The sequence below is a fragment of the Rhipicephalus microplus genome, chromosome X (assembly GCF_043290135.1).
Source record: "Rhipicephalus microplus isolate Deutch F79 chromosome X, USDA_Rmic, whole genome shotgun sequence".
NCBI lineage: Eukaryota > Metazoa > Arthropoda > Arachnida > Ixodida > Ixodidae > Rhipicephalus > Rhipicephalus microplus.
The window spans coordinates 435203077-435226286 of record NC_134710.1 but is presented as its reverse complement, the minus strand read 5'-3'; the positions used below and the strand labels follow the sequence as shown (position 1 = coordinate 435226286).

The following is a 23210-nucleotide window of genomic DNA, read 5'->3' as shown; positions in this document are numbered from 1 at the left end:
ATGCATCTCTGCAGTGTTACCCTTGCATATTTAGGTTATGTTAGTAGGTGTTGTACACAAGCCCAGAGAAACAAGAAGCATGTGCATTCTACAATAGCAGAGCATTTGACAAATTCATTGCTCAGTGAAACATTTAATCCAATCTCCTCAATTTTTTTTTATTTATGTTTTACCCAGCCAGAGCCTCATGCCCCTACAGGGAGGGGGAAGCAAAGACAAACTCAAAGCCTACAGTGTGGTAGCAAGCTCTAGCAGCATCAAGGAAACATAGGAATATAAATACATATTTTCGAACATCAATAATGTAACACTAATGTGCACCTTAGTAATTCATTGAAGCATACTTGTGTAAACAATAAAATACAAAATTACAAGTAGACAAGCATACATGATTGATAGGTGGGGTTTAACGTCTCAAAACCACCATATGATTATGAGAGACGCAGTAGACAAGCATACATTTAATCAATTAGGCAAGAGATGTATTGAAGTATTCAGCATAATTACATGAACAATAATAAATAATGTGCTCCAAGCAAGTTCAGTACGCTCGTTTTGAAATATATCAAGCGTGTTAAACAATGACACATCTAAGAATGCCTCTATCACAAAAGCTCAAGTTTGGGCCATGACATGCATACATTCAAGGTTAAGATATTTTAGAGTTGGCAGATATGCGCTTTCTCATTTCCCAAAAAATGAGAAATGCTTGCAAAGATAGATATCTTTTGATGTGACACACTCAGGTATAAGTATGAGGTCATTTAAAAGTAACAGTACAGCACTTGCCTTCTCGTGACTAGGGCTCGATGTTTTCGAAAAAATTGAATAATATCTTAAAAATATTTGCCAAAAATTATACAACCAATTATTAGTATATTATCATAAATCAGATTTATCTTGAAAACTCTGATCTTAAAAGGGCATTTTCACCTTTCAGAGAGCATCTTCAGAGCTTGAAGCATCACCCAAGAAGTGCACATTCATCAGTGGCAGCCCCATCTCTCAAAGTCTGCTTGTATTACAGCCAACTTTAGGGCTGTAATACAAAAAAAAAACATAGAAGTTATTTATTCAAGTATCTGTACTTGTATATTATGTGTATGTGCGTTCAAACCTTCCACATATCTAAAGTACAGTTGCCATTGCACGTTTTTGTCTGCTCAGATATGTCGTATATTATTCCGTAGTATTGAGAATAACACTAATATTAGGTCATCTGTTTTGTGAAGATAAGGGAGCCTAGGAGAAAATGTTGAGATGCAGGTTTACTAACTTCTGTTCTCCCCCCCCCCCCAAACTAACACTTCATTGAGCTTCCAGCAAATTCACATCACTGGCCTTATGAAGGGGGTAAAGAAATGGTAAGTGAGAAAATAAGAAGTAAAGAGATGAAGAAACATGATTACTAGCAACAGTACAAGACATTTTTCCTGGGAAAATTATTAATAAGAATCTTTTGCAGTAACTGATAATGCAAAACGAAATGCCAAATTTAACAGAATGGGAGATTTGCAAAAAAGAAACACTAAATGCCGAATTCTTTTCCAAATAATAAATTAAAAAAACACCCTCTGAATTTCATAAAAAATAAAATCCGAAAACACTGAGCCCTACGTACAACTCAACATTGTCCAATTCCGCCAATCATTCACAGTTGTGGTGCTTCAGGGCATTCTTTAGTCCCTTTCAATCATGTTCGGCATAGGGCACAAACAGTCGTTTCGTATGTTGCTCAGTGCTATGTAGACACAACTTTTAAGGATGTCCGTTGGTCTCAGAACTTTTGGTGCAGCCTTTGCTGACAAAAAGCATGGCTTGATGTGCTGAGGAAAGCGATGATTGTCCGAAAAAAATCACATCTCGGCACAGCAGCAAGCAAACTTGGCCGGCTTCCAAGAACACACGGACCACCTTCTCTAAACGGAAGAAGCCTTGTGATGCCTCCACAAATGTACTGTCGCTTTTAGCTGGCCTTGTGTAGAGTGTGCTGTGGTACACCTGCTTTTTAAAAATTAGCCTGTCATAGCACTGTACACCAGTGCTATTAAACCCTGCGTCACTCAGTGCTCGCACTTCTGAAGCATTCAGAATAGCATGCTGATTTAGCCAAAGCAGTGTTGCACCGCCGTCTTCAGCTGCATTGTTGACAGGTAGGTGCCCGAAAAGGTATTGAAAAACTGCTCTGTCCTTTTCCGAGATGCCAGAAGTGGTGATGAAGTGTCCAATATGTTATGTCATGACTACTCTCTCAACAATTTAATGGGGCAAGCCACGGGCAGCTGTGACAGATTCGACGAGTCGCCCATTCCCACATTCGACTGCAAATGCCGAGTGTGCCCACAGTGGCCCCAAATGCCGAACATTGTCTGCCAGGTGATGAATTTGGTGTACGTTAAAAGTGGCTGCTGTCACACCATAGAGTGATTTACATCGTGTAACAAATTTTGACAGAAGGCGCTGTGAAAATCAGAAAATATAGTAATCAGACTTGCAAATTTTTCATATATAAAAGTTTGAAACTGCAGCCACATGTGGTTGTTAGGTCGTATTCTGAATGTGTGTTTGTTGATACCACATTAGTAAGTATTAACATGGATCCTTACTGAAAGGACAATTCTTCAAAGATGTTATATGGATGCCTATATTTACGCAGTACTTTACCTGTATAGTCAATCTGCCTGGCTGATATTTCTTCCGTGAGCAATATGTTCACAGCCTGCGACAGCTTTGCCAGGTGTCGCCAGTATTCTTGTAGGATTAGGTCATCTAGGCATGGCCGGGCATAGAACAGAAGCCAATGCTTCCATTCCGAAGCTTTCTAATGAGCCATGTCATTAATGCGACGTGGCAAGCGTGTGATGCAGTGCGAAGGTTGAATACCTAACAGACGGCTATTCACTTCCCTCACAGAAGACGGACTGCCTGCATACATAAAATCACAAAGGCATTTTGATGGGAAGTGTTCAAACAAAAAGACATGTGTCTTCACTTCCGTACATGTAAACCACTAGATTACCTCATATACTGTATATTCATTTTTATTATAATATATATTTCAATCAGTCTGGTTTCTGTAAATGACAAGAACATTTGCATTCATTATTCCGGTTCCACCTGAGGATACCACCAGTTCCACACATTTGTATAGAGGTGAGCATGATGTCATTTCTGTCATGGTATTGAATTTTTTGTATCAAATAAATGAAACATGGTAGCATATCGTCACGAGAACAGCACGCCCTTGAAAGTTTGCGACAGACAATGGCGATGGCAGCCAGCATTGTTTTTACATGTGGAGTTTATATAGTGCTAAAACAATCAGATATTTTACTGTAGAGGACGCTGCTCATTACGTTAATTTATTGCATGCCACATAATATTCCTTGCAATTACTACTAAAGTAGACTGCTTTACTAGTGAGCTTTCTCTTTTCATAAATGAAATATATTCAGTTGTATTTTGTCTTACTCATTTGTTTTTTTGCTTGTCTTGATGTCCAACTAAAAATTGTTGCTGTTTTCTTTTTCATCAAATAACTGCTTTTATTACATATTTATTACAGCTAATATTATATTTGCAACCGTGGGATTATCCACTGAACTTTTTTCATTAAAAATTTTAAATTCACAGAATAGACTTCTATGGTTATTCGCTGTAATTTATGTTGTGCTTAAAAATCACATGTGTATGAGGGATACAACAAAATCTAAACAGTACATACCTACGTAAAATCTTTCTAAACAACTAGTAGTGCTGAACAAGACCTCGGTGATCTGTCTTGTCAGCACCAGCAAAACGCCGTGCATAAATTCTGCACTGATCCTTTTTAAAACGTTGAAACCTGTATAGATTATATGAAACATACATATTAGGTATGAAAAACTACTGATAATGATGCTCTTACCAAAAGCCACCTGACATTCATAACAGGCCTGAAAAAGGCCCTGAGACACTTTTTTAAGTAACCATGAAATGAATTCACTGGAAGAGCTTATTGCCTCATCAATTCAACGCCTCATTTTTTTAGAATCGATACAGTGCGAGTGGAGTTCCTGAGAATTGGCGTAAGCTGAAATTGCATTCTCTCTTGGCTCATCCCGACGAAAGAGCTGGAAGCTAAGCAAGAAGGATTGACAATGGTAAAAAACGAATTTTGGGCGCCTCGTGACTGTGACAATTTTTTTCTCGTTTTTTCTTAGAATGCGGGGATTTTTCAGTGATGGTGCGTGCACGCGTGGACAAGTCACGGCCTCCCGCGGCGATCTCTGTAACGACCGAGCGTGCCATGTTCAATTTAGCCAATGCCTGATAGATGGGCTTTGAGTGATTTTTGAGCGTCTTCTGTCATTTGTCAAGAGAAAGCAATTTTCGGCAGACTGATAATTTATTGTGAATTTCTGTCCACGTGTTGCGCTATATTTGTCTCGCGTGTTGTCAGGAGCCTCTACTACCGATCGGCAGTGTTTTCTGACTATTCTCAAAAAGTGTTGCAGTGCCCCTTTAGGCTGGTTTGCCTGACTGCATACATCTGATTGGTTCTACATCACTGTAGCTTGCGCTAATCTAGATTTTGTGACGTAGTCCCATCATTGGCAGCAGTATAAGAGTGTGTTTTTGTTTGATCAGCTAACTTTTGCATGGGGATACATTTGTAGTATTTGTAGTAGGGTAACACACACTGCATCAACAACCAAGTAGCCTCATTTATCATAAATTAACTTTTCCAACACTTCACATATTTGTATACTTTATTTGATAGGGTACCTTAAGGGGTGTTGTATTTTGCCGTAGTTGCTGCTGTTTGTAATGCTGGAGTGCTGCGTGTGCTCTCTTTCGCCTGTGTCCTTATGTGTTTTTGTGCTATTCCACTACACTCATTTCAACTAGCTCAGCTTTCCTTTGAGGTAAAGCGATTGTTATTGTCCTATATTGAAGATGCATTTACTGACGGGGGATACATATAAATTGTGTTCAATACCATCTGTAGTAGTGTCGGTGCTAGGACAAATATTTTACTATATGTATCATGCTGCGCTTGAAGGTTATCTAGTAAATGAAATTTTTTTGTTTAGGATAGATTATCGGCAGTGTAAGCAGCCATGTTCTGTTTGCTATACATTCTAATTAAATGGTCATCAGGGAAGGGAAGGTGTGCCAATAGAGACATAAAGAACTAGACTGAAAATGCCAGTTCTTTCTACTTCTGTCTGTGTTCACTTACCCTGCCATGTTTGAAAATATATCCTCACGCACTCTTTGATTGATAGGGGGGAGGGAGTTTAACGTCCCAAAACCACCATATAATTACGAGAGACGCCGTAGTAGAGGGCTACGGAAATTTCGACCATCTGGGGTTCTTTAACGTGCACCCAAATCTGAGTACACGGGCCTAAACATTTCCGCCTCCATTGGAAATGCCTTACGCACTCTGAACATTCTGTTGTTGTGAAGCAATTTTACTAAGCGTACAGGTGATCGTATTAGTATGGTATAACTTAGTAGACCTACACGTTTTGTGCAGACCTGCGTTACACCCTAATAGACCATGATGCGTGCAGGACACCAGGTTTAACTGAAACTGAACATTGATCAGTATTATTGGGGGGTTAGAGGCAGAACATGTGATATCAAAAATACTCCAGCCCAAATAATAATATGGTCAGTGTTTACAATACTTAGCTTATCAAAAAGCAACGCCTGGTTCAAGCTGTCAAATGGTTCTAAAACAAACACTGTAACTTGTTTCTTAATGCAGCCAAAACTGGCATGTAGGCTCTTAGTGAAGAGGATGATGTGACTCATAAGAAAACTGGCTATATATGAGCTGCATAACTATTAAGTTATTCAAAAATGTCCCTCAAAAAATCGTAGCTACAAAAAGCATCTCTTGTGCTAATTTTATTTCCCAAAGCAATGTTCCTCAAGCAATATTGAATTTAAAACTGATAGGTGTGTTTTACATGGCTCCTCTGTATTAACAGATATGTCTAAATAAATACCCTCAGTGGAAATTTTTATTTGAGTGCAACCCAAAAAGCAAATAAATTGGACTTCACATCACAGTACCTAGTGATAACATCAACATAACTTACATCTTAATGCTCTTCCTATGGCTTCTGCTACGACAACTGATATTACCTACTGAGGCACTCTTTTACACTCTGCAACAAAAAATTAGTTATTCTGTACTAATATGCTCGTCTGCACTTACCGTTAAGGCTTATCAAAGCCGATGGCCCCTTTATGCAATTCACTGTACTTTAGGAAGCCCGTGCAATGTGCATATCTCTTACAACTTGGCTATTTGTCCTTGCCTCTGCTGGTGGACCAATGTAGCGCATGCTACGTAAAAATGAAAAAAAAAGTGATAACTTCTTTCACATTTGCAAAGCCACTGCCATAGCAAATATATATAGGGACAACCAAAGCATTCAGAACTAATTCTGCTTATAAAATCATATTGCCTTCATTTTTCTATCTGTATGGAAGCGAAAACATTTATGAAAGTTGCCATTACACTTGCCCCTTACATATTCATACTATTTCAAAAAGCATCAGTGCAACTTTCAAGAGTTGCTACATATTGCAGCTTGCCTTTAAAGACTACATGAAGCCGCAGCCCTTTGAAACGTATCTGCACAAATGCAGCTCAATCAAGGAATCAAGAGCGAAGCCTTACAACGTGGGACGTCTTTCGCGCCAGGTTCCTCACCACTTTCGTAAGTGTGCGCAAGGAGAAGGCCGCAGCTCTTCTTAAAACCCGCATGTAGATGCCAAACGAAAATGTGGCGCTAGTCACTGAAGATATGAATGAACTTTTCCGCCATGCTGACTCCGACATGTCCGAGGAGAAGAAGGTCCGTCTGCTCATGCGACGAGTAAAGCAGGAAATCTTTGCTGGGCTGATAAGAAACCCGACAAAGATGGTCGCCGAATCCATTTCAGAAGCATCTACAATAGATAAGACGCTCGAGATGCGCACGCGGCAATATAACCGTAGCTTCTCGTCTACAAGCTACGAAGGCATTCAAGCGCTAAGAACCACTGACTTGCGTGAGACGATCCGAGCGATCGTGCAAGAGGAGCTGCGAAAATTACTTCCTTTAGCGCAGCCTCACCTGGAATCCATCGCGGACATCGTACGCCAGGAGATCCAGCAATCGCTGGGCGTTCCTCAGCCTCAAGAGCCTCAGCTGCAAGCCATGAGCTATGCTGCTGCAGCCCGCCATCACTCCCCTCTTCCACGCGCTCGCCAAAATGCTGCCCCATCGCACTTCCGTTGCCAGACGCCACCGCCGCCTCCATTCCCACCGACGTCCTACCGTTCGCCAGCGGCCCAGCGCAATGCGCCGAGGAAGACTGATGTCTGGCGCACCGTTGACCCCGCCCGCTCTGCTACTACTGCGGTGAGGCCGAACACACATACCGCCGTTGCCAGTACCGACAAATGGGAATGCGTGGCTTCGCCGTCAATGCACCGCGTCCACAGCCAGGAGAACGGCCACGTGACATCGCCGGCTACCTGACAGGAACTCAGTGGACACCACGAAGCCCTTCCCGTTCGCCGTCACCCAGTCGCCGCACGTCACCGCACCACCGGCAGTACTCTGGCCCAACGCGGGGCCGGTCTCTTAGCCTGTATACGGAAAACTAAGGGCAGCAATTGATGGAGGTGCGGTTGCTGTGCGACGAACTACCAGAGATCCTCCGACGAAGATGACGCCGTGACGGAGCTTTACGAACACAACGCCAACTAGGCAAAGCCCAGACGGCGAAACCTCACTTACCCAAGGTGACCTGACAACGCAACATGGAAGCAGCGGAAAAAGCCGACGCAGCCATGACCCGACGCCACGCCCTAACTGTAATGCGAGACGGCGAACTAGTGACCTCGACGTTCTTATCGACGGCCACAGTGTGACCACTCTCGTCGATGCTGGAGCCGACTACTCCGCCATCAGTGGGTAGTTCGCCGCGAAGGTAAAGAAAGTTAGGACAGCTTGGGAAGGCCCTGATAACCGCACAGCCGCAGGTCATCTTGTAACGCCTGCAGAAATCTGCACAGCGAGAGTCACCATCAACGGCAGTATTTATCCTACAGACTTTGTAGTTTTACAGCGCTTCTCGAGAGATGTTATCCTTGGCATGAACTTCTTATGCCTCCATGGTGCTGTCATCAACCTAAAAACAAAGTCGCTAACGTTATCCACAAAAGAAGCACTACCACCGCGCACGCCTTCAGGAAACCATGCCTTGAATGTGCTGGAAGAACAAGTCACCATTCCGCCTGTCTCGCTCAAGTGTCATTATTTCAGTCGGCACTCCTAAATCACCTTACTTGAAAGGCGTCGTTGAAGGCAGTCAGCATCTGTTGGTCACCCTAAATGATTGCGTCGCAAGAAGAATTGCAGAGCTGCGGGAAGGCAAAGCAACGGTTATGCTCACGAATTTTAGCAATGAGTACAAACTTGTGAACAAAGAAACAGCGGTCTCATACATCGAAGAATTTGTCGAAGCCACCAGTGCTTTCGCCCTCGTCGATTCTGCGGAACCTGCTCAGATGAACCAAGCCCCTCCCATAGCTTTCGATGTCAATCCCACACTTCCGAACCATTAGCAGGAACAGCTCAAGGCCCTGCTCCTTCAATACGAAAATTTATTTTCGTCGTCATCGAAAATTCGGCAGATCCCAATCATGAAACATCGCATCATAACCGAAGAAAATTCCAGACCACTCTGTCAGAGTCCGTACAGGGTTTCGACGCGAGAACGTGAGGCCATGAAGAGACAAGTTGATGAAATGCTGCGGGATGACATTATCCAGCCGTCCAAGAGTCCATGGGCACCCCCCGTGGTGTTAGTGAAGAAAAAGGATGCGACCCTACGTTTCTGAGTCGATTATTGCCGCCTGAACAAAACCACAAGAATGGACAACGCACTTGATCGGCTCCATAACACCAAGTACTTTTCGTCAATAGACCTCAAGACTGGCTATAAATTGAAGTCGGCGAAAGAGACCGAGAGAAGACGGCGTTTATAACACCAGACGGCCTCTTCGAGTTTAAGGTGATGCCCTTCGGTCTTTTCACAGCACCTGCAACTTTGCAACGCGTTATGGATACAGTACTGGCAGGATTGAAGTGGCAGACATGCCTTGTGTACTTGGACGACGTCGTCGTGTTTTCCTCGAGTTTCGACGAGCATCTTCGGCACCTTGAAGCTGTACTTCAAGGCATCAAGACGTCCGGACTCACACTGAAGCCAGAAAAGTGGAGATTTGCGTACGAGGAGCTCTTGTTTCTGGGGCACGTTATTAGCAAGTCTGGAGTTCGTCCCGATTCCCGGGAAACAGCCACCGTCGCCGACTTCCCGCCGCCCACTGACAAGAAGGCGGTGCTCCAATTTCTGGTCCTGTGTGTCTATTATAGGCGGTTCATGAAAAACTTCCCCCGTATCGCCGATCCTCTCACTAACCTTACCAAGGCCGACGTGGAGTTCAAGTGGGAAACGCCGCAGGAACACGCTTTCCAGGAGCTTAAACATCGCCTCCAGACGCCTCCGTTACTTGCCCATTTCGACAAATTGCGGGCCTTGCAATTCCTGCAGACCCTGCACGACGATCCGGCTTCAGGACACCTCGGTGTTTCTCGCACGCTCGCGAGGATACAAGAAAGGTACTATTCGCCATGTCTTACCACCAACGTCACTCGTTATGTGAGGACACGCCGGGACTGTCTACGACGCAAGACACCACCAACAAGGCCGGCGGGACTTCTGCAGTTAATTGAAACACCTCGCTGACCTTTCCAGCAGATTGGTATGGACCTACTGGGGCCGTTCCCGACGTCGGTTTTCGGAAACAAATGGATCGTGGTAGCTACCGACTACCTCAACCGCTACGCCGAGACAAAAGCCCTTACCAAAGGCAGTGCATTCGAGGTAGCTAAGTTCTTCGTCGAAAATATCGTCCTACGTCACGGCGCCCCGAAGGTCCTTATCACCGACAGAGAAACGGCATTTACTGCCGACTAAACTCAAGCGATCTTGGCATACAGCCAGACAAACCACCGCCGGACAACAGCGTACCACCGACAGACCAACGGCCTCACCAAGCGGCTTAACAAGACGATCGCCGACATGCTGGCAATGTACGTCGATGTCGAACACAAGACGTGGGACGCCATTCTTCCGTATGTGACCTTCGCATACAAGACGGCGGTGCAGGAGACGACGCAGATATCTCCATACAAATCGGTCTACGGAAGGAGCCCGGCAATGACGCTTGATGTCATGTTACCCAACGTCACCGACGAAGAAAACCTCGATGTGAGTGAGTACCTTCAACGCGCCGAAGAAGCCCGACAACTCGCTCGTCTCCGTATCAAGAATCAACAGACGACCGACAGCCGCCGTTACAATCTTCGACGACGCTTCGTGGAATACCAGCCCGGTGAACGTGTTTGGTTGTGGACGCCGATACGCCGACGTGGACTAAGTGAAAAGCTTCTGCGACGGTACTTCGGACCGTACACGGTGGTTCGACGTCTTAGCCCACTTGATTACGAGGTGTTCCCCGACGGCATCACGAACTCACAACGACGCCGATCGCGACCTGAAGTCGTCCATGTCGCGCGCCGCAAGCCGTTTCGTGCGCGTTAACAAACTGAAACAGTGTTTTTGTGTTATTGTATCGTAATTTATTCATTGTACTTTCTTGCATTATTGTACCTTCATCTAGAGTTAAATCATCGGGACGATGCCTTTTTGAGAGGGGGGCGATGCCACGTTCTATTTCCTAAGTTTTGTTATCGTCCGAAAACACTACACAATTATCAGCGCTAACCGTGCCTGCAGTTTTCGAGAAGCTTCCGGACTGTAGTAGATCATTTCGATAAGATCACGCCTACTGTGCGAACTGTACAGATTATTCTGGAACCTATGCCACCGCCAGCGATAGCGCTAGAACATTCGACGGCAACAGTATAAATGCCGACGCGCTTCGCCGCTTGTCAGTTGTTGATCAACGGCTGACGCTCCGTTCGCCGCTATCAGTCCAAGACTGCTATCTGTGCAAGACTGCTGCTAAAAGTGAACTTTCCCTTTATCGGGCACAGATTCGTCCAAATAAACAGTTAAATCCCAACACGAAGTCTCCTTTCTTCGGCCACGTCACGACCCCGTGACAATAAGCTATGAGCAATCAATTGGAGCAATGTATGACATTTCTGCTTCCCTAAAAAACTAATTGTGGGCCAGTTTTCTTTTCCACCACCCCTTCTTCTTTGCTTTACGAATCTCCCAAACTGCAAGGTCGTGAGCTTGGAAGATTCATAGTCAAAATCGCAGAGTCCGTCAAGTGATTTTATAGGCACAGCAAATGTTGATGTAGACTTTATCATTGTTAGCTCAGTGGGGTTGTTCAAAATGCCACTTTCATTGAAATAGCCGTGCTTATGCTCACATCTCCAGATTTAGGCCATATCGAATGCTTTATACATTTTTTTAAATGTAACACTTTTTATACTGCTCCAAATATTGTATTTTATTATAAAAATTTATGTTTTTCCCTGTAACCTGCTTCAAATTTCGCTTTTGGGCTCCAAAAGTTACATTTTGCTGCAACAGAAATTTTTCCGAATTGCATTTCGGCTGTTGCATTCATGATTGCACCCTATGTAGTGGTTCTTACAATAATGACGTGCAGTGATGTAAATGGTGACCACTGCCTCTAATACACTTATGACTTACATGTGTTAGCTTCCTGTAAAAAACTACAAATTTATTCATGAAGTGCTGACATACGTAGTGTTCCTAATGATTTATACATATAATACTTCTTGTAGCAGACTGCACTTTCAAATTCACTCAGTGGCAAGAATGTGATCTCAATAACACTTTTTAAGCTTTACTGAGTCTTGAGGCATCAGTGTCTTTCCAATACTACTCTGTGACAGCCTTTTTACATGAAAGCACGCGCGTGTAAGCTTAGACTTTTTATGCTGTCAAGTTTAGTGTGCAGTGAACACCCAGCTGTAATCACACTCCTTGCTTCATTTGGGCATATGTCAGTGGGGTAGCTATACCCGGCGAGATTGGGCTACAGGTTGCAGCGCCCTCTTCGCGTAAGTATGGATGGGCGGTCAGCGGGGCGTATACAAATACACGCAGCGGTGCTTCGTTGCGTGCGGTCTGAGCCGATTGTTGGGAGATAAAATGCGTTGACTACAGTTTACTGTGATTATCTTCGCTCTTCTTTACTGTATAAGTGCACGATGCCTATGCAACACTAACATTACCCTCGAGTAAAACGCATTCTGCCTTTCACAGGGATGCTCGTGATGGGTGACCCTCTTCACGCTTTTGCACTAAATCACGCCTTTGCTGTGTTGTTTGTACTTGGTTAGCTTGTGTTTCGGCTGCTACGCTCTGCTGTAGCATGACTGAACTATTTATTTACATCTTTGTTAAGTGCATACTACAATAAAGCCAGAAAGATATTACAATGCCGACATATTAGTGCGATTAGGTCAATATGACCATTCGGACCTTATTCTGTTCACCATGGAATGTGGGACAGTCAATAAGTCTAGTCAAAAAAGCTTAACGGCTAACGGCACTTTGAGCTACACTACGTTTAGCACGTGTTCTTGCACCACTAAACGTATGAGAATTTTGTATAAGAGTGTAGCATAAATCGTTCATTGATAGATTACGTGCATGAGAATGCTACAATGAAGGCCCGATTATTGGGACAATACTGTTTTTCTTCAGCCAGAAAAACGGCTACAACATTCTGTCGGTCACTAAAAATGTCACACAAACGCTGAAGACACTGGAAAAACGACTAAATTTTCATTGAAATGATGCAAACTTTTATATATAAGGCATACCGTCTGAATTAATTTTCAATGTCTGGGCTCTATTCGAAGCGTTCTTAAATCTAAGTACATGGTTGCGCATTGTAACTCTGTTAAGTACAATGCACTGAAGTGTGACAGTTTATGTGATACCACTACTACATATTTCTGTGTGGTAGTACCCGCATGATCGATAAACTACAGTGCCGTAGTTGTGCGCTTTCCAACAGCGTGCAAGTGCATGGCCGAGAGCCTTTATTTTTATCACCTGAGTCGTAATAAAATGACGAATTCACACAGCATTTAATAATCTTCATGTTTGTGAGGATGCCAAGAGCATTTTGCAATGTGCTTGAAACAGAAAGTGGCACCCACTCTGAAATAATTCTGGCGAATGGAGGGTATGATGACAATAAACAGCACTCTGGAAAGTTGTGCTTGCCGATCTTATTACAATGCATTAGCAACCGAGCTAGACCAAATGCTTTCGTAGGTCATTTCAGGCATACGTAGAAACATTTGCACTTACGCTGACATGACCGCACAAACCACACTTTGAGAGCGCGCACGACGTACGCACACATAGAAACACGACATGGCTAGCAGACGAAGCACGGTGCAATCTACACTTGGACTCTTTGGCCATTTCTCACCAGGCAGCGACTCTGCTTGATGTCGCAGTCAATATTAACTCGGATAAATGTGCAGTGTTCAAGTGATTCTATGGTTGCTGAATTCGGGCCAACGAATTACTGAGCTATGTAACAAGGCACATGGTCCATGCAAATTGCATACAGCTTTAGAGGTTGTGACCTCCTCCAATTCAATTTGTCACTCATTTCGCGCCAGAGGAGCCCCGCCGCGGTGGTCTGGTGGCTAAAGTACTCAGCGGCTGACCCGCAGATCGCGAGATCAAATCCAGGCTGCAGAGGCTGAATTTTCGAAGGAGGCGAAAATGCTGTGTGCCCTTGGGCTCAGATTTGGGTTCATGTTAAAGAAACCCAGTTGGTCGAAATTTTCTGAGCCTTTCACTACGGCATCTCTCATAATTATATGGTGATGTTGGGAGGTTAAACGCGACATATCTATCTTGAGTGGCAGAGGAGCTATATACCAAACAGCGTAGTGACAGTTATGTTCTTTGGCACATTAGTTTGAAAACTTTTATAGTACAGTACATTCAGTGTGATGTGGTGCATAATGGCATTCCGTCATGCAAGAATCTCTTACTTTTTTGTTATGAATGTCGCATTATATGGTATGCTATACTCTGCATACAATAATTTTGATATGAAAATGGCATGCACTACTGTAAGAGCAGCTGAAGCCTCCCAAAAAGTTGCAGATCTGCTCGTTTCAGCAGAGGCTTAAGGTATGAGTTTGCATGGGTTCCCTGATTGTGAAATATTGCTTGTTAAAGGGGCCCTACAGCACTGTTGTTGTTCTTTGTGGTTCACCACATCAACCCTCATTTGTGCTAAATGAACTCGGATAGAAGTTAGCGCTGGCCCTACTTCGTCTCTGTGTAGTTGTCTTCAGTTCGCGCTATAGCAGTCGTCATGGAACTTGAGGTGTCTCACGCAGATTTTGAACAAACAATTTTTCTACACAGTTTTGACTTCGTCATGCAAATAGAAATCATGAAGGATCAAGGCACCACTGAGTGTTTTTCATATTGTAATGCTGGATTCTTGTGTCGCACATCTACTGCAGCCATAAGAGTTCCTAGCACAGAGTTTTGAGCAAGGCAGGTTTACCCAACTTATTGACCACTTTTGTGATTGTTTGCTGCCATTTAATTGGCATATGTATGGAGGGGTAGTGCCAGGCCACGCTTTTATAGGAATACATGAGATAGTGGCCTGGGAAGTTTTGACCGCCCCCTCTACACCAAAGATGTTTCATGTGTGGCAGTGTGCAAGAGGCATAATGACAAGTACTTCAAGCTGTAGTGTGCTACATTCCTAAAGTAGTTATGACAACGAAATGGCCCTTTCGAGATATGTTGTTGGAGTTTCCTGTATGGGCAAACGTGACCAATTATTACAGGCAAACGTTCCCTTTAATAAATTTATTTGCTTCACTCATGAGAGCTTGTATGAAGATGAACTATTACAATTTTCAGGAGACGAAGTTTGCAGCCATGATCTTTCAGATCTTTTAACTGACAATGGAGGCCAAGTTTGTAAGGGTATGTCGTTCGACTTTCTCAAGGTGAAGGGTGATGGAAAAAAAACTACCTTGTTATGGCTATCAAATTGCTATTTCTGACTTTGTGCAACTTGAGTTCTTCTGTAAATATATCGTAAGCTTCTTGATAGCTACTATGGCTCAAGTTTGTGCCAAATAAAACACTCATTTTACTGCAATAGCAATTTTAGAGAGTGCCCTTTAGAAAATTTTCCAGTAATGTTCATGCAGTGGTCTGTTAAAAGTTTGTAAGTGATAAGGTCTTATGCTATATTGGTGAGAAAGGTTCTTCTAGTGTTCTGAGCTAGCCGGCTAGGTAGAAAAAGTTTACAAAGCGGCATTTACAAAGTGCTGCTGTTTGCTGGTGCACTGCCATCGTGCGTGTTCCCGCGCTCTGAAAAGTGTCTCTAAAGCAAGCTTTTTGGTAGCAATATAAGCTTCGAGTGTTCGCCACTTTTCATGCTGATAAGTGGCTTGTCTGTGGGAGGAACCGTTCACACTTCGCCTCGAAAGGAGCGATCGCAGCAAAACTCACCGGAATTTTTTTCGCTTTGCTGCCCATGTGGACGGAAAACTACGCCATCAAAAAATCGGTCTGATACCTATTTTACTGCCACGTGACACCATCGCCTTTCCCTTCAAATTTGGCTCTGCTAGTTCAAACTACGTTGCGAAACCAACATGGTGGCAAAGACATGAATGGTGGCTGGCATCGAAGCAATTGCGAACTACCCATGCAGTACGACAAAGCTTACGACTTTGACAAGGATGCATTCATCCAGAGCCTGATTTGGATTGCGAACACTGAGAAGTAAAATAAGGTGCAGCAGCAGAAAGTCAGCTTGATCTGGTGTGTCTCGCTTTACATAGCAGGCTAAATCCGCTGTTTCAAGTGTCCTCTGCGTCTTTTTCGTTCTCCTTTCTCTCAAAGCAACCTGTCAAAAAATCAAACTTTATTGTGAATGATTTGTCAGCATAGAAAGAACGTGCTATGACTTTCAATGCTCGAGAAATGGATAAAATGGAATTAATTTTCAAAGTGGCAAAATGGTCGCATGTATGACGGGCGGAATGAAAATAAATGTTTTCAGTGTGTGCTGACGTGGTTTTTTGGTTGCGCTGGCATTTTTTTTTTCGCTATGCTTTCCAATAGAATAGAAAGTTAAGCTAGTTGGTTGTTCATGCTTGAAATTTAAAAAGAGTGCAAAAAAGTATCCCCAACTTTGAATGTTCCAGGACAAGATTTTTGTGTCGACATTGTAACGTGCTTTCTCGGCAACTTAGGTCAGCAAAGTGAGCGAATTTTGGGTAAGTTTAAGCGTTTTCATTCCCTTTAACGTCAAGTGTGAATGAGCCTTCAGCGCAAGCAGCACGAGTGAAGAAATTTTGGCACGGTTTTATCTCTTTCAACAGCTTTTGACAGATAGTGAAGGCAGGAAAGTTCAAAAGGACACCAAACTCTTGGTCATCTTCCTGATGATGATGATGATGATGATGATGATGTTGATGATGATGATGATAAGTGGTTTTTATTGGCGCAAAGGCAAATTGATGGCCAAAGATTTCAAATTGATGGCAAATTGATTTCAAAAGACTAGATAGGTGAACAATCATATGATGCGTGGCTCTAAAGGGGCCTTAAATGTCTTCGCTCTAACGCGGGTGAAAACATGGAAGTAATAAAATCATGACAGTGGCGTGGGATATTTCCATTCATAGTGGATGGAAAAATGACATGATAATAAAACCATGATAGAGATGTAGTCACCGCAGCCACGACCATGGTAGAGAAATTGTGCTACGGAGAACCTCGAAATATAGGGTGAAAGCTATGAACATCTTTTAAAACGTGAAAAGTTATTGCAGTTTAAACAGCGGATCCCTACCGATAAGTATCTCAGGGTGTAGTGAGAGCTGCTGCCGGTAGGGCAGTAAAAAGTGTTTTTTTTTTCTAAGAGCATGTAGCTCACTGCACTGGACGAGAAAAATGGTTCTCCACATCTCTCACAATATGGTGTATTGCCGGTAGATAAAAGAAATAAATGTGTATAGTGTGTGTGTCCTGTTCTAAGCCTTATTAGTGTTACTTCTGCGAGTCGTGATATTGATAGTGGCGGCCAATAACCTTGTTGCGGCTTAATCGCATGGAGTTTATAATCTCTGTGTTTATCCCACGTGCTCTGCCAACACCCCCCGAGCTTTCGTTTTAAAAATGGTGTCAAGTCAAGAGCAGGGATTGGTATTGATGCATTGGAAGTATTGTCGTTGGCGGAAGCAGCCAGCTTGTCGGCCAAAACGTTCCCTTGTATCTCACGGTGCCCTGGAACCCTGTAGACAACAACATGTTGTTTTGATGAGTACATGTAGTGTCTACAGAAGTGAGTAAAGTGACACCAGCAAGGAGTTCTTGTGTTTTTAAGAGTTTTCAGGGCTCTCGCCACGCGTAGAGAATCTGTGTATATTACTGACTTTTGTAATTTTATCTGTTTGAAGTGTTTTACGACTGCCAGTATTGCGTAAGCTTCTCCTGTGAAAATGCTTGCATCAGGATGAAGAACGCTGGCCTCGGAAAAAGGTTTGGCCTACCGCTGCATATGACACAGAACTGTTGGACCTTGACGCATCGTAAAGAACTCCGGGCATGTGTATTTATGTTGTAGTTCTAGGAAGTACACCCTAAGGCAAAATTACCCGAAAAAGGAGTAACGGAGACCAATAGGCACGCGTGATGAATGGATAGACCGTTGAGGAGAACCACAGAGGGAACCATGCGACGCGAAACCACTTAGTCTCCACTGGGATGAACCGCCCGAGCATTGCATACATCGCGAAAAGCGTTGCCAAGGTGACCAGCCCTCCTTCTCCACAGAACACATGTCCTTCTCCTCTTCTGCTGGCTCAGTCTTTCACCGTATTTTGCTGGCGGCGGTCGCGTAGCGTCGCACTCGGAGTGCTCGACCACGGCCGCCTGGATTCGACGATTTAAGAATTACGACGTGGTGCTTGTTTGTACACCTGGATGAACGTGGGCTGCTGCTTTAGGGTTTCGCTGCACCAATGATGTCTGGAGCAAGCCTCGACAGGTCACCACGCCGCGCTGTATATCTCTGGATTCAAAATAGTCACGACCAACGCATGACAGCAACAGTTGGGAAAGCTACTATGGTGGCCAAGAAGAGGTCTATCGGATATATCCTTCAGTCCGACTCAGGGCAGAAAACAGTGCTGGATTCTAAGGCAAGTAGGTTATCATTCTTTTTTATATTCTACTTGTCGCGTGTTCGATACGGATCACGCTTGCCGGCAACGGGCTCGGTCGTGTTGTATATCGCACGCACGAAATGCATTGCGAAGGTCAGCTTCGGCGTCTTCGGCGCCTGTGCTTTGCAACGGCCTTGAAATTGGTCGCTATTTCCGTCGGCCTCCCGTACGCTTGCTCATCGAGTGCTCGCCTGTCTTCGCCGCCGCGATGAGCTCCGTGCTGACAATATTGCGCTGAGACCTCGTCGCCGTGTTGGAAGTCGTCGAAAACATGTTGAGGGTTCTCGTGAAGAGCTTGGTTGTAGTATGTCGCACGCTGTAAGGGCACCACCACGGGCTGGCGGGGCTTCCGCTAGCGTCAGAACTCTCTGAAAATTGGTCGCCATCACAGTTGGCTTCTCCGTCAGTCGGTGGCAAGCAGCTCAGCGCAGTCCGTTGGCCGCGGCGGCAGACTCACGTTTGCGCGCTGCACTCGCTCGAGTTTGTGGAAAAGGGCCGCACTACCGTCGATTTCTTCGGCGCTAGCTCCAAACTAGCTCGGCGCTGTTCGTGGCGGCGGCCCAGCGTACGCTCGCTCTCCTGTTCGAAGTACGCTGGCGGCAGACGCTCCGCGTTCAGTGCCGAGTTTAGTCTCACGTTTGCTTGCTCGAGCTGAACGACGTCGCTCGCTTAGGACTCGCCGACTTGTTAGCGGCACGATGGTTCACGGAGTTGTGACTGCAGCCGCCGCTTTTAAGCTGTTGCACTACGGAGATCGAAATGAGTCTTTGATGATGTGTGACATCACGGTGAAATCATTAGCATGTCATATATCTTATATTTTTTCATTTCACCTTGCACGTATTTCTCATATGCATTTGTATTCATCCTCTGTCACTTGTGACTCACTATTTTACATAATTACTGTGCAGCCGTGGGCCCACACCGTGCTGAAGATTGTGCGCTGGTGTCTGCGATGCCCGTCATCCATCTCTTTCGTAAGAGCAGCTTTTAAAGGACTGTGCGAGATGTGAAGGTAAAGTTATTTGTGTGTCATATTTTAACGCTTGTTATTATAATAACGTGCACGTACTTGTCTTATGCATGCATCTTCATCTTTTGTGACGTCTGCCCAACTATTTTTACTATATTATTGTGCGTGCAGCCGTGGGAACACAACAGACAGGAAGCTGCGTGCGCTTGCGTCTGCAATGCCTGTCATCCATCGCTTCCTTTGGAGGAGCTCCCCAAGGAGTGAACAAGATTTGAGAAAGAGACTGGACTTGTACACTTCACCAAGAATTCGCTTAAAAGAATGGGGAAACTTCATGTGTATGTAGAAAAATAAAAGATTTCGATGTCTCACTTTTGTCTTTCGTTGTTGCCGTGACTGTGAAAGCAGTTACACATGGGTGGCTAACTATTTTTTCGCGTGTTCTTTTATGCGAAATTTGTTGCTCACTGCGCACAAAAAACAGGCGAACAAATATTAGGCCTGGTGGAAAATAAACAACAAACAATGTTTGAACTGGGGACAAAAAGTTCATCTGATTGGAGTATTTAAGTGGATCAACCGTTTGTCCGGCAAGGTGCAACTGTGAAGACTAACAATTGTCCGGTAAGGTGTAACTGTAGGATTAACAGTTGCTCTATAAGGTGCAAGTGTGAGGACTAAGTGTTAGTCCTTTGGGGTGAACTGTGGGACTAACGGTTACTCACTAAGGTGTGAATGTGTGGACTAAATATTAGTCCCTTGAGGGAACTAACTGTTAGACTTGGTGCCATTAGTCCTTAAAGAGAGTAAAGGTTGTGGCAGCCCCATTACTCCCCAAAAGGACGAATCACACACCCTTTAACACCCTTTTGCCTTAGAGTGTATGTATGTATGTCTGCAAGTGGTGTGTGCGTTATGACTCCAACAAAAGAGACATCACAGTCTATAAGCTACCACTGCCACGGTGGCAGATATGTTGCAGGAACCATCAAACTGCGTTCAAAAAGAGGCACACCTGTTTCTTCGGCCAGGCCCCTTACACGGAGCGCGTAGAGCTGCCTAAACGAAGGACGGTTTTCGAACAAGCCAGAACAAGACAAATTATTATATGCAAAATGGGAAGGGTGTTTCTTGTCTGCCTTCACCTTCAAGAAGTACAAAAAGGACAGGAAACATCTTTGTAGGTGGAGCGACCAATCATTCGAATCCACGTACAGGTTCTCCACAGGGCTAGTTTAGAAAGCACCCGTAAAGAGGTGAATGCCTAGATGGTGGGCAGGATCGAGACTCTTCAAGGCTGATGGTGTTGCCGACTGATAGATTATAGCACCATAATCTAGGCGTGTGCGTACGACGCTTTTATATAAACCCATTAGTCATTGCGTGTCACTACCCTTAGTAGTGCGTGACAACACTTTCAAAATTTTCATCATTTTTAAGCACCTGTCCTTTAAATACTTCATGTGTGCGATGAAGGTTAGTCTATTGTCTAATATGAGACCAAGAAATTTGTGCTCGGTCGTCACTGACAGAGGTGGACCATACATATCAATGTCGGGGTCAGGATGGAAGCCCCTCTTTCGGCTGAACAAGACACAACTGCTTTTTTGAGCGTTAAGTATAAAACCATTCTCATCTGCCAACTGAGATCCTTTGTTCAACCCGAGTTGATCCTGACGTTCGTACACTGAGATGTTGCATGATTTGAAATCAATCTATTCATATCGACATATATGCAATAAAAATATTACGTGGGAGAGACAGGTGTGAGGAATTCATTTTAAATATGAAAAGTGTGCAGCTCAAAACACCTCCTTGTGGCACTCCTGTTTCTTGAACGAACATTCGATATAAGACAGTGCCAACTCGGACACGGAATGTTCCGTTGGACAAGTAGCTTTCGATGATTGACAGCATTCTACACCGCACACCTAAATGTGACAGGTCTCGCAATATGCCAAAGTGCCATGTAGTGTCATATGCCTTTTCCATATCGAGGAACACAGAAAGAAAAAATTGCTTATTAACAAAAGCGTCGCGAATTCATGCCTCAATACGAACAAGGTGGTCAGTGGTGGACCGAGCCTCTCGAAACCCACACTGGTATGGGTCAAGTAGGCCGTTAATTTCAAGGATGTGCATCAGGCGCCTGTTAATAAATTTCTCAAAGACCTTGCAAAGAAAGCTGGTTAACACTATTGGTCTGTAGCTGAAAACTGAGGCCAGGTCCTTGCCTTGTTTACGAATTAGGATAATGGTAGCTTCCTTCCAGGCTGAGGGTAGGTCGCCGGAAGATCATATCGCATTATACAGGAGAGGAAAGCTTATTGGGTTTTAGCGGGCAGGTGTCTTAACATTTCATATGCCACACGGTACGGGCCTGGGGTACATTTATTGCAGCAGGTAAGTGAGGCTTGTAGTTCAGCGAAACAGAAAGCTCCTTTGTATACCTCATGTGTTGTGAGTTTTCGCTTTAATCTCTGTTTTTCTATTGTGGCTTTGTATGTTCGGAAAGCTTCACTGTAGTGTGACGAGCTGGAGACCTGTTTGAAGTGCGCTCCGAGAGTGTTTGCCTGGTCTCCAAACTCTTCCCTTGTGTGTTCATAGAGGAAGTGAATGTGCTTTTCGCCCTGCCACCCTACCAACCATGTTCCAGACTCTCGACTCATGTGTGTATGGGTGAATGCCTGATGAAAATTTGTGCCAACTTTCCCTTTCTGCCTGTCGGCGCGTCGTTCTTGCTTGCGACATGACGTTCTTAAAATTTACAAGGTTCTCGGTTGTGGGTGAGTCTCTAAGCGACTTCCATGACTTATTTTGTTTTTTTTTTGAGCATCACGGCGCTCATTATTCCACCATGTTATGCTGAGGTCTATTGTTGAGTACGTATTGTTAGCGATGTTATAATATGTTAGCTCTTTCTGATTCAGCAGGCACGCACCGAAAGAAAAAAAGGAAATGTTCAATCAGTCGACTTCGAGAGCCGCAGCGAGAGTCACCCCATAGATTGCTATGTGCATTGAGATCTCGAAGGAGAATATAAAGTTCTGGAAAATCATCTATTTATGCTTTTCAAGACGGTGTTGTGGAGGTATGTAGAGAGAGCAGATGGTGACGAGCCTATTTAAAAGAACTGCTCGAACAGCCACCGCCTCAAGGAATGTTTGTAGTGATAGGCGTGTGCATGCAATCTCTTGATTGACTTTAATGGCAACATCCCTCTAGATGGCCCATTGGCATCATTCCGGTCGTGCTGAAAAGTGACGTAATGATGTAAAAAGTTGGTGTGTTTAAGTTTCAGGTTTGTGCCCCGCCGCGGTGGTCTAGTGGCTAAGGTACTCGGCTGCTGACCCGCAGGTCGCGGGTTCAAATCCCGGCTGCGGCGGCTGCATTTCCGATGGAGGCGGAAATGTCGAGACCCGTGTGCTCAGATTTGGGTGCACGTTAAAGAACCCCAGGTGGTCGAAATTTCCGGAGCCCTCCACTACGGCTCTCTCATATTCATATGGTGGTTTTGGGACGTTAAACCCCACAAATCAATCAAGTTTCAGGTGTGTCTTCTGTGCGCATGGCACCTTAGGTGTGTGTTTGTGTAGAAGTTCCTGGATATCGTCGAGGTTTCTCAGCATTGATTGATATGTGGGGTTTAACGTCCCAAAACCACCATATGATTATGAGAGACGCCGTAGTGGAGGGCTCCGGAAATTTAGACCACCTGAGGTTCTTTAACGTGCACCCAAATCTGAGCACACGGGCCTACAACATTTCCGCCTCCATCGGAAATGCAGAGGTTTCTCAGCAGTCATTTGATGTTTCACTGTAGTATTTGTGTCATTTTATAGTTTTGTGACGCTGTGTGTACAGAAGTGTTGCGTTAGGTTACAGTGTCTTTGGGGGGCCCTGTGATTCGAGGTTTTTCTACTTTG

The 23210-nt window shown here is 44.4% G+C and overlaps 1 protein-coding gene across 1 annotated transcript in view; it reads left to right on the top strand.

The window, feature by feature from the left end:
- Positions 1-19640, top strand: part of LOC119186620 (uncharacterized) — a 127394-nt gene extending 107754 nt beyond the window's left edge. The window contains exons 5-10 of the mRNA XM_075880490.1: positions 941-4142; positions 14986-15051; positions 16287-16358; positions 17599-18291; positions 19223-19326; positions 19456-19640. Coding sequence (XP_075736605.1) covers positions 941-960 — 20 coding nt within the window. The 3' untranslated portion in view covers positions 961-4142; positions 14986-15051; positions 16287-16358; ... (1 more) ...; positions 19223-19326; positions 19456-19640. The remainder of the gene's footprint in view (positions 1-940; positions 4143-14985; positions 15052-16286; positions 16359-17598; positions 18292-19222; positions 19327-19455) is intronic.
- The last annotated feature ends 3570 nt before the right edge of the window (positions 19641-23210 follow it).